This window comes from Thamnophis elegans, chromosome 7 (genome assembly GCF_009769535.1).
Source record: "Thamnophis elegans isolate rThaEle1 chromosome 7, rThaEle1.pri, whole genome shotgun sequence".
NCBI lineage: Eukaryota > Metazoa > Chordata > Lepidosauria > Squamata > Colubridae > Thamnophis > Thamnophis elegans.
In genome coordinates, this window is record NC_045547.1 from 17,161,690 (window position 1) to 17,176,871 (window position 15,182).

Sequence of the window (15,182 nt, forward strand, 5' to 3'; positions counted from 1 at the left end):
GCCCAAAGTATTCTCAACAGATTTTCTAGCATCAGGATTCAAAGGCATCCATTTTCCTTCATTAAGTCTTTCTTATGGTTCCACTTTCACAGCCATACGTTACTCCTGGAAAAGCACATGAATTCAGCAATCTGCATTTTTCCCCAGCATGATGCATCTATACTTTAATATCTAAATAGATCTGCCCTCATCTTTCTCCTATGTAGGAAATTCTTCTCAATTTGTGGATCCAGCTACCATATACAGTATGTGAATTTTTCAACCAAGAGCATCTGTTACCACTGCAACTTCTTCTCCAACTATTTTTTTTTTCTAGGAATGGCATTGCCTATTAACATGTTCTTCTTGATGATCTACCTCCTGACCGTAGAATTATTGTCCTTTTCTTGTTTCAGGTATGGATGGATGCAGGCACTCAGATCTTCTTTTCATATGCCATTTGCCAAGGATGCTTGACAGCTCTTGGCAGCTACAACAAATATAACAACAATTGTTACAGGTAGAAGTAAAACGCCACTTTTAATTTCTGCAGACTTTTAGAGCGTTGTAGTATTAATCATTGTGTGTTGACCACCTGTGTTCGTAATCCACTGGATTCCTTAATATATATTTCCCTGTGGTCTGACAATTCTTCTGAAATGCAGGATCTTCCAGAAGGGTTCAAATCATTGCAGTTCATCTTTTATCCTGCTGCCTGCTTCATATAACAACCATATACCCATTTCTGTAAATATAGATATAGACACACAAACATGCACACACAAAAACACACGAACATACACAAAGAGAGAAATATGTCAATATTTATCTCTAATCTATGTGTATAATATCCTTTAATATATTTTATATGTTCTGCAAAGATATTCTAACAAGACATGATTTTATGTTTGCGTTCTTTGCATGGATTTCTTCTACGTCAATGATCAATATTTCTAAGAAAATATACTTTAAGTACCCTTACGTATCTGTCTGTCTCTGGATTTTTCCGGCCTCTCATATGCTTACATACAAATACACACCCACGGAACTTTCTTATATTGAATCATATTTTTTCCCATTTAGCTGAAAATATCTACTTTAATCTAATTGGAAGCAGTTCCCCAGACTCAAAGTTTTTATGTGGAGATACTGTGGATTAAATTAGTGTCTTCATTGTTACAATACTTTACAGTGAAGGCCAGCAAGCTATTTGACATGTAGACTTTTTTTGTCCAAATAATGGTATAACAACTTCACCAAATAATACTTACCAAAAACAATAGTTAAAGGAGAGTAAAGCAAAAAATATTAACAATAATTAAGAGTGAACAAATAAACATGGAAATAGAAATAAAACAACAGTGACAAAAGAAAGCAAAGGTACAGTACCAATAGTCATAAGTGCTTTGCAGAGGTGGTATTCAGCAGGTTCGGACCAGTTCCAGGGAATGGAGATTTTACAGTATCCTTCCCCTGACACGCCCACCAAGTCATGTTACGCCCACCAAGCCACGCCCACAGAACCAGTAGTGAAAACAATTGAATCCCACCACTGGTGCTTTGGGAGTAATTGCAAAACAATTGGAGCAACTCTTCAACATGACCAGCATTGACAAATTCACCATCAGTCAATTGCAAAAGGCAGCTTTACTTGGAACAACTTGCATACTCTGACAATATCTTTACCAATGACAACAATTTCTGTCTCTCTCTCTCTCTGAATTTTCCACAGAGATACCTTCATGCTCTGTTTCCTGAACAGTGCCACAAGCTTTGTGGCGGGCTTTGCCATCTTCTCTGTCTTGGGCTTCATGGCGCAGGAACAAGGTGTCCCCATTTCGAAAGTAGCTGAATCAGGTAAGGAGCCGATGGCTGCAAGGTGGCGATAGCTAAATATAAGTTATGGTCTACATTCTGACCTGAGCTTAGTGCACAAGATAATCTGCCATAACGTCTTACCTGTTAATGACTGCTTTTATTTCAACTGCAATAAATCGAGGGCTACCAATAGATACAAACTAAATGTAATCTGTTCTAATCTTGATTGCAGGAAAAACGATTTCAGCAATAGAGTAGTAAATGTGTGGAACACCGTACCTGATCCTGTTGTTAGTTCCTCTAACCCCCATACCTTTTACCTTAAGCTGTCTACCGTGGACCTTATATGTTTCTTAAGGGGTCCCTAAGGGGGCGTGCATAAGTGCACCAGCCTGCCTACCATCCCTGTCCTATTGTCCCATTTATATCTACTCTTTTTATTTGTTTATGGCTATGTTTTGCTTATTTATATTCATTTATTTGTGCCATTTTTCATGTGTTTTCATACTTGTTTCCTTGTACTTATTGATAAATAAATAAATTTATAAATTTTTATAAATTTATTTATTTGCAAATAAATAAATAAATAAACACACACATACACACACAAACAGTTTTCGTAGATTTTCACGGGTGTAGGTATGCTGGTCTTGTTGTATTCGGGTCTTTTGCTGTGTAAGATTGCATGGGAATCTTTGCAATCTTACATGGGAAAAGAATTCTGTGAGTTGCCACCTGTGCTAAATTGGGGGAAGCCTTCCTTAAAGAGTATCCATACGAGTTCTCAACAAGAGGGTATCTCCAACCTTGGCAACCTTAAGCCTGGAGGACCTCAACTCCCAGAATTCCCCAGTCAGCTAGCTGGAGAATTCTGGGAGTTGAAGTCCACCAGGCTTAAAGTTACCAAAGTTGGAGACGCCTGCTGTACACAATGAGTAGAGAAACTCACATGTGTCTGATTTGGTTGATGTTCTCCATGCTTATCTGGTTTTGTCTCCCATACCCAGAAGGCACTAGATTGGAAAACACAGGTAGCTCCTGATAACTGTGTATTTGTCTATCTTAATCCAGTAAGCATGTTTGATAAGGCAGAAACTGAAAACCGGTATTCTTTGCATGAATTCCCATTCAACTCCAATCATCGTATCCAGTGGGATTAAGTTTTAACAGGAACTCTGATCTGATAACTGTTGAAAGGATGCCGGTGCCTCACCTTAAGCTAATAGAACATTGCTTTGCTTCTTTTTGTTTGATTGACAGGTCCTGGCCTAGCATTTATTGCTTACCCCAAAGCAGTAACCATGATGCCTATATCTCAGCTGTGGGCCTGTTTGTTCTTCCTTATGTTGATCTTCTTGGGGCTGGACAGTCAAGTATGATGACTTTTTTTTTTTAAACAATAAGACCTTTTAATGCAGGGGTGTCAAACTCAAGGCCCAGGAGCTGTGAGTACCATGGGGTACTAAGATCTGGCCCATGGGCTGCCTTGGAAACAGCAAAGGATTGGCCCACAGTGCTTCTGCCAGCGAAAACTGAGCTTGGGAGGGTTGTAGGTGGCCATGGTGGCCAGAAACAGAGCTTAGGAGCCCATTTTCGCTGGCAGAGCACTTGGGCCACCACAGGTGCCCTAATATGAGTGATGTTGAGCTGGTCATGCCCACTCTGCCTCTCCCAAGGTCAACCACAACCCTGATGCGGCCCTCAATGAAATCGAGTCTGACACCCAAGCTCTAATGTATTCTTAATTCCATCTAATTCGAAGAATGTAGAATATTCTTATATCTTTGTATATAATACACCTTGCAGAAAAAATACAATTTTGTTTTTTTGGGGAAAGAAAGGAGCCCCGTGAGTAAGTGATGTTCAGCCTTAATTGCTTATATAAAGTAGGAGATCAGAACTTTGATCTGATGCGACTAAGATGCACAGATTGTTTGTGGTACAAATGCAGATGTAAGCTCCCTTTTAATGGATTCTTTCTCCTTTTCTTCTTCGAAATGAACTGTTTTTTTCTCAAGTAGCTCTTAAGAAAGAAGCAAGAACTTGGCAAAGGATTTACTCATATATTCATGTATGATGCACATGGCCCCCAGGTGCATAATGCCAGTGGATGGTTTCTTCTGCTGACTCTTTTAGCTAAATGTTGTTCTTGAGGCTCTTAGATTGTCCAGCAGAGTTCTTTATCCAGACTCTGGATTTGAACAGATTTTTACAGAAAAATCCTAAGAATTAGAAGCCCTCCATAGGCAAAAACATATGTTTTTTTCTACCATAGAGTTCATGCAAACCGTTCAGGACTCATGTGCACATAGGAAGAATTCTTAAAACTCACCTGGGTGTATATGTGTTGTGAATGATTGTTCTGACCTAGGCTTCCCCAGCAGCACGAAGCTGAGTCCTCATCCCGATAAACCCTTTTTATTAAATTTACAGTGAATTCCTCTCCAGCAAAATCTTTCCTCTCTCACAGTCTTTCAACATAGTTCACAATTACCGATCTTTATCAGGCTTGGAGAGTAGCCAGGCCGATATCTTTCAGACACCACAATACCTGGCAAGAATGCAGGAATGATCTAATTGTCTCCTGCAAATGCCCCTCCCCTTTCGCTCATCTTTTATTCCCTCTGGGAGGGGTCATTCACCGTCCACCTGTGGCCTTACTCTCAAGTCGACCTTTGTTTCTTAGCTGTTCCCTTCATCTGGCAACTCGGCTCAGGCACACACTGGGAACAGGCTCCAGCTGTTCGTCTGCCTCACTGATGTCTGATTCTGAAGGCAGCCAATAACTGTCAGACAGCTCTAGCCCCATCTCTGCCTCGTACGCAGAGCCTTCGTCAGAGCCTTCCCCAGACTCCACAACTGGCCCATGTTCCTCCCCAAACTTCCTCACTGTCCGAATCTGCTGCCAGCTCTACTGGCTGCTGGCGGGTCACAACCATGATGGGAAAATCTGTGATGTGTAGCAATATATCACAAGCCTAATGCAGGATGTATTGAGAAATGCACATGTGCTAAAATTGCTACAGGACGCTGATAGCTAGCAAAGAAAGAAAAGGAAAGAGAGGGAAGGAGCTAAACAGATTGAGAGCCAGCAACTTTCTGACAACTGTCTTCTGACATACTTTCTCCCCTAGTTTGTCTGTGTCGAGAGCTTAGTAACTGCCATCGTTGACTTGTTCCCGGAAGTCTTCCGTAAGAAAGGACGTAGGGAGCTGCTGATCCTGGCCATTGCTGTGATCTGCTATCTCATTGGCTTGCTGCTGGTCACGGAGGTGAGAAATGGAGGTCAGTGGGAGGGAAAAAAGACAACTGCAAATGGCATGTTACTACTGTGATATTAGCAACTATCCTCCGACACTTCAGCCCATGTGATTATGTTACCCAAATCTTCATGAGATCACAAGATGCGTTTTGTTTACATATGTTCTCTTCCCTTCCCTTCCCCCAGTATTCTTCCCTATTTTCAGGTCGCTATTCCAAGAAATCACTATCCCATGTTGTGCTTTCTTTTAGTAGTGGTGCTGCTTCAGATGTTCTTGGGTTGTAATTGTCATCAGCCCAAGGCAACATAGCCAGTATTTAGAAATACTGACTCTTGTAATCCAACGTCTAGAAGGTCACACATAATATGCGATCTTTCTTTTATCACCTTTCCTCCAAGAGTTAAAAATGAAATTTCTGAAAATAGATTAAGTCCATTCTGTCCCTCTATGAAGGAGATGAAATGTTTTAAAATTTGATTGATGAAAGAAAGGAAGGAAGGAAGAAAGAAAGAAAGAGAAAGGAAGGAAGAAAAGGAAGGAAGAAAAGGAAGGAAGGAAGGAAGGAAGGAAGGAAGGAAGGAAGGATATACTCTTGCTAATGGATATGCATCCAAGATCTAAAAATGAAATTTCTGGAAATAGATTAAGTCCATTCTGTCCCATTATGAAGAGTTTGAGCTGTTTCAAAATTAGATAGATAGATAGATAGATAGATAGATAGATAGATAGAGAAAGAAAGAAAGAAAGAAAGAAAGAAAGAAAGAAAGAAGGAGGAGGAGGAGGAAGAAAGGATATATTTTTGTTAATGGATATGCATACAGTGTATGGAAGCATCACATTGCACAGGTACAATTTGAACTTATTCAACACATGAACAGGACTTTTTTTAAAATTATGGCATTCTTGTCTCCCCAGTTAATCCCCCCAAATTAACCAGACCGAATGGTTAATTCCTTTCTGATTGCTACTCAAGTAACAAGTGTGTTACTTTGCTTCCTTCAATGGTACTTACTGAAGGTAGCATAGTGGGTTTAAGTTGTAGAATGTCTATAATCATGGGACCTAGGCTTCCCCCGCAGAACGATAAACCCCTTTTATTTAATTTACAGTGAATTCCTCTCCAGCAAAGTCTTTCCTCTCCCACAGTCTTTCAAGAGAGTTCACAATTACCGACCTTTTTTCAGGCTTGGAGAGTGGCCAGGCCGATATCTTTCAGACGCCACAATACTTGGCAAGAATGCAGGAATGAACTAATTGTCTCCTGCAAACACACCTCTCCTTTCGCTCCTCTTTTATTCCCTCTGGGAGGGGCCATTCACTGTCCACCTGCGGCCTTACTCCCAAGTCAACCCTTGTTCCTTAGCTGTTCCCTTCATCTGACAACTCTGCTCAGGCGCACACTGGGAACAGGCTCCAGCTGTTCGTCTGCCTCACTGATGTCTGATTCTGAAGGCAGCCGATAACTGTCAGACAGCTCTAGCCCCATCTCTGCCTCGTACGCAGAGCCCTCGTCAGAGCCTTCCCCAGACTCCAGGACTGGCCCATGTTCCTTTCCAACCTCCACACTGTCCAAATCTGCTGCCAGCTCTGCTAGCCGCTGGTGGACCATAACAGGCAGCTGATTTTCTTCAGTATGCCGTATGCCAATTGCACTTCTACCAAGAATGCTTTCTTGTTGCTGGTCTCCAAGCTCATAATTTCAACTCAGGACTATAGAAATGGAGGCAATCAGAATGGTAACCACCAATCTTTGCCAGTTGTGTCCTCCAAATCTGGCTTGAGAGTTATAAATGTTAATTTGGGTGGGGGAAGGCAGGAATTTGAATCTTGTTCATCCATAACATTAATATATTGTTCATAGGTGAAACAGTATCTCCCAGGGCAGCCTACTATTTTCAGGGCCTCTGAATGGATAGCATAGGGTAGCTGTAATATCCAACTGTGATTTTTGGAAATCAAGACTCGATGTTGGATAAAAGCCAATTATAAAATGCCTGAAGTTTTTCACTGATTGGGAGAAGGGGAGTAAATATCAGAGAAGTGACAAAACTGCAAATTTATGAAAACATTCCTGGGGCAATAGGATATTTCCCCCCAAAGAAGTTGATAGGTTCACATTTTAGCATTAGCCTTTTGTTTTAAAGTTAAAGCAAGATATATATTTTTTGCTCATTCTTTGATTTCTATAGCACCGCATGAGAAACAATATGTACAGGCAGTCCTTGATGTATGACCATAATTGAGCCCAAAATTTCCATCGTTAAATAAGAAAGCTGAGTGTTAAAGCAAATTTTTCCCCACTTTACGACTTTTTTGCCACAGTTGTTAAGTGAATCACTGCCGTTGTTAAGCTAGTAACACGGTTGTTAAGTGACTCGGGCTTCCCACTTGACTTTATTTGTCAGAGAGTCGCAAAAGGATCACATGACCCCCGAAACACTGCAAACGTCAAAAATATAATGTCAGGCTTGCTGTCTTCTTTTCTTTTGGATCTTTGGCCTGCCACACTTTCTATTGTTCTGCTATGCATTTTCTATTGTGGGAAAATGGGAGGGGAGGGGGGAATTGTAAAGAGTCACATACTATGTAGCCACAACAAAATTCTTTCTAGAAATCCAAGGTCATCCTTTGTCTTCGCACCTCTGCACCTGACCGGAACTGGATGGGTGGAACTGCCAGCATGGCAGTGAAAGATTGGACCCTGTGATGGACTTGGGGGTGTGGGGGCAAGATCTTGAACTTTCAACTAGGTGGGGAAAACCGGGGAGCTTTCAGATTCGGGTTTTCCCAGATCTGCCAACATGGCTCTCTTCATAAATTGGAACTCTGAGTAATACTTTGCCTTGGACTCTGATTTAATTTTGGATGCTATTTGGAACGCTGGCATATGACCTCATTGCCAAGCGTCCCAATTTTGATCATGTGACCATGGGGATACTTCAGTGGTTCTAAGTGTGAAAAATGGTTTTTTTTCCAGTGCTGCCGTAACTTAAAGTGGTCATTAAATGAAATGGTTTTAATGTTTGTTGCTTTGGGTTCTGACCCTTTTGCTTTGTGGTTCTTGCAGGGTGGGATGTACATCTTCCAGCTGTTTGATTATTATGCAGCCAGCGGCACCTGCCTTCTCTTTCTTGCCATCTTTGAAGTCATCTGCATTGCGTGGGTTTACGGTATGTAAGGCCTCCAATTACATGCAGGAAATGTTTGATGCACAGGGCTCTCTTTAAGAGTGAACTAGACACAGTAGAACAGCTCTCGAGATGCATCAAGACTGCATTTCTCAATTGCATTCCTGGGGATTGTGAGAATTGTAATCCAGCATATCTGAAAGGCAGCAGGTCCAAGCAATCCCACAAAGCAATGGTGGGATTCAGCCAGTTCGCACCTATTCAGGAGAACCGGTTGTTAACTTTCTAAGCAGTTCAGAGAACCGGTTGTTGGAAGAAACGTCCTTTTGTTTTTTCCACTTTACAGGGCTAATCCTGTAAGGAAGTCAGGAAGGAAACATTCTGGTGTTGTTTCTAGCCTAATCTTTATTGCCCTGCTTACAGAAACTGCCTCTCCGGTTAACCCTTATGACATTGTAACAGCTAAGGCGAAGCGCCCATCGACCTGAGTGACGTTGAGTTGGCCATGCCCACGCAGACACATGACCACGAAGCCCCACCTACCCAGCTGATCATTAGGGCAGAGAACTGGTTGTTAAATTATTTGAATCCCAGCACTGAATCAGATGTTATTTCTTTCTCTTTTGGTCAGCCTTTTTGCATTTCGCCTTTTACCACCCATTTAGTTATGCCTATCCCAATTCTGTTAGTGGGATGAATCTGCTGGTGCACTCATTTTTCAGTTCATACATTAGGCAAATCCTGTCTTGCTTCTGATAAATAATTTTTCATCACACTTTAAAAAAATGGTGAGAGTTAAGGCAGACATTTGGACAAAGCTATTCCAAACCCTAAAGTACTCACTCCTACTTTCCCCAAAAAGAAAAGAAAAGAAAAAATACAATAAAAAAGAGGGGTGAGTCAGATTTTTGCCTCCATCTACTCAAGAGCCCCAACATGAAGTCTGATGGGCTACATTTATTATTATCTCTTTTATTCATTAAACATGAAACTCAGCCAACTGAACATTTAAAAATGTATCACAAATATCATTGACTGGCACTGATGGTTGATACAGGTTGCTGCCAGCATCCTAGGTATCAATTCTTAAAATGTATGATATTCCAAGTAGCACAGTTTTTACAGTTCCATCAGATTTTTGCCTTCATCTACTCAAGAGTCCCAACATATTATTATTATTATTGTTGTTGTTGTTGTTGCTGCTGCCGTTGCGGTTGTTATCATTACTACTATTATTATTATGTGGTTAATCTTTGGTGAGATTCACAGCCTTTGGGGCTGGTTGGTAGCTCAACAGCTCGAGTCCTAACCAAGGACCTAGGAACTGTTAAGGTAACATCGGAGGATATAAGCTGTTCCAAGTAGGGTGTTTTTTTTGTAGAACCAGAATGTTCAAGTCTGATAAATTTAAATTTTTTACTATTATTATTGTTATTATTATCCCACCTTTATTATTTTTACAAACAACTCAAGATTGAACATACATGCTATCTCTTCCTTCTCTTTTCTCACAACAACAACTTGTGAGCTGGATTGGGCTGAGAGAGAGAGAGTGACTGGCCCCCCAAAAATCACCCAGCCAGCTTTCATGCTTAAGGTGGTACTACAATTCACAGTTTCCCAGTTTCTAACCCAGTGCCTTAACCACTAGATTAAACTGGTTATGTATGCAGTTCAAGGATGCGTATTTTAATCTCTGAATTAAGTACTAGGGTCATCCCCCCCTTTTAGATACAGCCACCACAGCATGACTGATAATATAATTACACAACATCAAGGAAAACAATGCAAAAATTGAATATTGAAAGCATTGAACTTAAGCCTTAGTAATATCTCCTTTTAGAGCAGGAAAATCAAAAGACAAGACGCACACACATTTCCCCCATTTATTGCTGGCTCAAGCTGCCAAGATTTCTGGTCCTGATGATTCTGCATTTCTGAAGCATTAGAGGGAACTCATGTTGAATCTCAGTTGCTAAGGGAAAAAAAACAAGAGAAATTACTGAATCCAACTGAGGGTTTCCCTTTAGCATCTGGTAGCTATTGTGGGACTCAAATGCTCAGGGTTTTGATTTGATCCAGAGTGCTTCTTATATAACAATTGTAAGCATCTTAAATAGATGCTATCTGCAGGCTCTTAAACGCTCCATAATACTTAGAACTAGGATGAAAACCTTGTTTCCTGTTTTTATTATTTTATTCTGAGTGGGCTGCGCTTATTTTGTTGTGCTGCTAGATTTGATTTTGAAGGGTTTCTTTTCCCACTAGTGAGATGATGACAGTACTATTCAAGATCAGAACAGACTCACATTTTTAGTTACTTTCTGTATGACACTTTTGCAGTTGGGCTAAAATGTCTTTCCGCTATAACCTAATTTTGAAGGATCTGAATAATCCACTTCCTACAGCGTGTTCAGTCCAGTTAGCCACTAATACAATCCATTTTTACCTGTGTCTCTGGTAATGTAAAATCATGCTACCCATTGTCATTTCTGGAAAGTACTGTATTTTTCACAATATAAGACACACCAGAGTATAAGACACACCAAGATTTTGAAGAGGCAAATTAAAAAAAAAGTTTTTGCACTCTGCAGACCCGGTCTGTTTTTGTCAAAAAAGGGCATGTATAGCCTTTAGAAGGCTTATAGAGTGCTCCTGGGGGCTCAGGGGGGGGGGCAAATTTGAGCAAAAAACTGCCTGTTTTTCACTCATTTCTGCTGTCCACAGCACCCAGGAGCACTCCGAAAGCCTCCTAAAGGCTATGCACGGCCATTTTGGTGAAGGGGGTGGGGTTTCAGGAGGCAAAAAAATGCTGTATTCAGTGTATAAGACGCACCCAGATTTTCATCTCTTTTTTGAGAGAAAAAAGTGCATCTTATACTCTGAAAAATATGGTACCTCAGAAAAATATTTTTCATTGTATCACTAGTCTCTTTGGTCTAGTGGTTAAGGCATTGGACATATAAGCAAGAAATCGTAAGTTCAAATCCCACCTTAGCCATGAAATCCAGCTGGATGACCTTGGGCCAGTCACTTTCTCTCAGAGAGTAACCTACCTCACAGGGTTGTTGTTTGGGGGAAAATAAGAGGAAGAAAGTTGAATATGTTCCCCCACTATTTGTAAAGTTACTGTAAAAATTTGTAAAAGTAATAAAGGTGGGATAATCAAATAACTAATAATCAAAGGGACATGGTGGTTCAGTGACAAAGACACTGAACTTGTCGATCAGAAAGGTCAGCAATTTGGCGGTTCGAATCCCTAGCGCCACGTAACGGAGTGAGCTCCCGTTACGTGTCCCAGCTTCTGCCAACCTAGCAGTTCGAAAGCACTGAAGAAATGCAAGTAGAAAAATAGGGATCACCTTTAGTGGGAAGGTAATAGCATTCCGTGTGCCTTTGGCATTTAGTCACTCTGGCCACATGACCACGGAGACGTCTTCAGACAGCGCTGGCTCTTCATCTCTGAAACAGAGATGAGCATCGCCCCCTAGAATCAGGAGTGTCTAGCACATATATGCGAGGGGAACCTTTACCTTTACTAATAATCAAATGAAAAAGAAAATCTTTCCTATTAGCAGAGGGGCTGGGCTGTCTTGGTCAATCATGTTTGAGAAACATGTTCTGGGTTGTTAAATCAGATATGTAATTGAGGAAATTTTGTTAGCTTTTCTATCTCTCTTTCACTTAGAGAAAGAGGCTGTTCTGACCCAGGCTTAACAGAATCACAAAACAGACTCCTCGTCCCGAAAACACCCCTTTTTATTTGGTTAATGTGAATTCCTGGCATTCACATGCAGAAATGTCCTGGCAATAAGCCTTTCAAAGTTTAATTGCAAAAACAGACCTTATCAGTCCTTGGATAGTTGCCAGGTAGAGCTTCCGGTCACAATGCTGTAAAATGAAATACTTATCAAGGAGTCTCTGTGAGGCACGGACTCAGATAAGAAAATCTTCACAATAATAAGCGAACTAATTATCTCCTGCAAGCACCATTCTCCTTTTGCTCCTATGGGTGGGGGCCCTATTGGAGGGGCCATTCAGCATCTACTTGTGCCTTTATACTCCCTTTACTTGTTCCTTAACTGTTCCCTTCTCCTGGCAGTTCTGCACATGCACACATCGGGAAGAGGCTCCTGCTGTTCTTCTGCCCCACTGATCTCCAACTCTGAAGGCAGAGATGGGGTCAGAGCCGTCTGACATTTATCAGCTGACCCCATCTCTGCCTCTGACGCAAAGCACCCATCATAGCCTTCCCCAGATTCCAGGACTGGCCCAAGTTCCTCCCCAACCTCTTCACTGTCGGAGTCTGCTGCCAGACTCACCAAGACTTTGAAGAGGCAAATTTTTAAATAAGTTTTTGCATTCTGCAGACCCCCCAGAAATGGCCCATTTTTTGTGAAAACTGGCCCATTTTTTGTCAAAAAAGGGCATGCATAGCTTTTAGGAGGCTTGTGGAGTGCTCCTGGGGGCTGGTGGGGGGCAAAAATGAGCAAAAAGGGCCTGTTTTTTTGTGAAAACGGGTCTGTTTTTTCTCAAGAAAAATGGCATGCATAGTCTTTAGGAGGCTTATAGAGTGTTCCTGCAGCCTGGAGTGGCAAAATCAAGCAAAAAAGGGCCAATTTTTCACTCATTTTTGACCTCCCCAGCCCCCAGGAGCACTCGGGAAGCCTCCTAAAGGCTATGCACAGCTATTTTTGCAAAGGGGGCGGGGTTTCGGGAGGCCAAAAATGCAGTGTATAAGATGCACCCAGATTTCCACCTTCTTTTTTGAGGGAAAAAGGTGCGTCTTATACTCCCAAAAATACAGTAGTTCCATCCTATGCACAACTGGGTGAAAGAACGTTCTCATCATTTACCCAGAATAGTGATTGCTGTTTTAGATTATTGCAAGGCAAAACATTCATAGCTATTTTCGTATCAAAATAGGGCGTCTGGAAATGATCAAGGATTCCCCGATTTCTTTATCTTTAACTCTTTCTGTTCTCCCTCATCCTCCCATCAAGGAAACCCTGACCCAGTTTCGGTATGAAAAAACCCTCATGTCCAGGGTGTCTGATTTGGCAGGCCGGATCCTCTTTGTTTACACCACAAAGCGTAATAGCAAATGTTGCAAATAAAGACACATGTTTCTAGGCTTGTCTGTTGCCAGCCTCGAAAATACCGCCCACAGCTTGGCAGGATTTCCCCCCTGCTTGTCAAGCAGATGGTTGTTGCTAAAAAGTGAGGATTTACTGCATTCTGATTTATTCCTTTGAAAGAACTTTTAGTTTCCAGCCAGCTTGTTGTTGTTGTTGTTGTTGTTGCTGTTGTTGCAACTAATTGCCAAAGGGGACAGCCTGCGAGGATTGAAAAGGGGTGGGTGAAAGGAAACCTGCTTTTCACAAAATAGAATGGAATGGAATGGAATGGAATAGAATAGAATAGAATAGAATAGAATAGAATAGAATAGCAGACTTGGAAGGGACCTTGGTGGTCTTCTAGTCCAACCCCTTCCTCAGGCAGGAAACCCTACACCACTTCAGACAAATGGTTATCCAACATCTTCTTTAAAACTTCCAGGGTTGGAGCATTCACAACTTTTGGAGACAAGTTGTTCCACTGATTAATTGTTCTAACTGTCAGGAAATTTCTCCTTAGTTCTAAGTTGCTTCTCTCCTTGATTAGTTTCCATTCATTGCTTCTTGTCCTACCCTCAGGTGCTTTGGAGAATAATTTGATTCCCTCTTCTTTGTGGCACCCCCTGAGATATTGGAACACTGCTATCATGTCTCCCCTAGTCCTTCTTTTCATTAAACTACACATACCCAGTTCCTGCAACTGTTCTTTATGTTTTAGTCTCCAGTCCCCTAATCATCTTTGTTGCTCTTCTCTGCACTCTTTCTGGACTCTCTACATCTTTTTTACACTGTGGCAACCAAAACTGGATGCAGTATTCCAGGTGTGGCCTTACCAAGGCACTATAAAGTGGTATTAACACTTCACGTGATCTTGATTCTAACCCTTTGCAGTTCTAGCACACTTTGGGAGTTGTTCTAAATTAGAAGCCAGCATCTAAAACTTCGTTACCACTCATTATTGGGAATGGAAATTAAGTAACGAAACCAGTAGTAGGAACATTGGTATTGTTTACTGGGGCTACCTCCAGTTCTGCAGATTCATCTTACTGTTAGTGCAGAGATGATTGTATAACTTCCAGGATGGTCCTACAGCCTTGAAACTCAGTTGCTTAGCAACCAGGGAATATTCATTCTCCACAGTAGCATTTCTTTTGAAGCTAAGCAAGCGTCCTCATGTTGCCTTAACAACTGGGTACCACTCATTCCCTTCTGGCACTTAACTGCAATGTGACGGCTCATGCTATCTTCTTTGGCTGATTAGGTTACAGAAGAGCAAGAGAACAGAGATTTTTCTACCTCTCTTTATGCTGCCAAGATCAGGGGTAGATCAGATCCGTTGAGATTATTATATAAGACTTAGACAGCACAGGCGATAGTGATGGATGTGGGAAGCTACTGCGCAGGAACCTCTGGAGCAGTGTTTCTCAACCTTAGCAACTTCAAGATGCCTGGACATCAATTCCCAGAATTCCCCAGCCAGCAACGCTGGCTGGGGAATTCTAGGAGTTGAAGTCCACACATCTTAAAGTTGTTAAAATTGAGAAACACATGTCTGCAGAGTCACAAATATCAAACTTCTCTGCAGAAGGGTGGAGAGAGAGTGCTGCCTTTGTGTTATATAAAGAAACGTCAAAGGCTGTTCTTACATGGCCAGAAATAATTCAGAACTGAAAGGCAAATAGGAGAGCTTGATGAATAAGCAAGAGAGGAACTGGTCTCAAAAAAAACAACAACTGAAATTATAGGAACATGTGAGAGGTTTTTTAAAACATCACTGGTCAAATGCTTACAATACAGTTATAGGCTGCATAAACAAAGGAATAGAATCAAGATCACGTGAAGTGTTAATACCACTTTATAATGCCTTGGTAAGGCCA

The 15,182-nt window shown here is 41.4% G+C and overlaps 1 protein-coding gene across 2 annotated transcripts in view; it reads left to right on the plus strand.

Annotated features, from left to right (window-relative positions):
* SLC6A12 (solute carrier family 6 member 12) overlaps positions 1-15,182 on the plus strand; it is a 79,660-nt gene that overhangs the window by 44,172 nt on the left and 20,306 nt on the right. For both annotated transcript variants that reach the window (XM_032221924.1, XM_032221923.1), the window contains exons 8-12: positions 396-499; positions 1,712-1,836; positions 3,058-3,170; positions 4,932-5,069; positions 8,128-8,230. In XM_032221924.1, the coding sequence (XP_032077815.1) occupies positions 396-499; positions 1,712-1,836; positions 3,058-3,170; positions 4,932-5,069; positions 8,128-8,230 (583 nt within the window). The remainder of the gene's footprint in view (positions 1-395; positions 500-1,711; positions 1,837-3,057; positions 3,171-4,931; positions 5,070-8,127; positions 8,231-15,182) is intronic.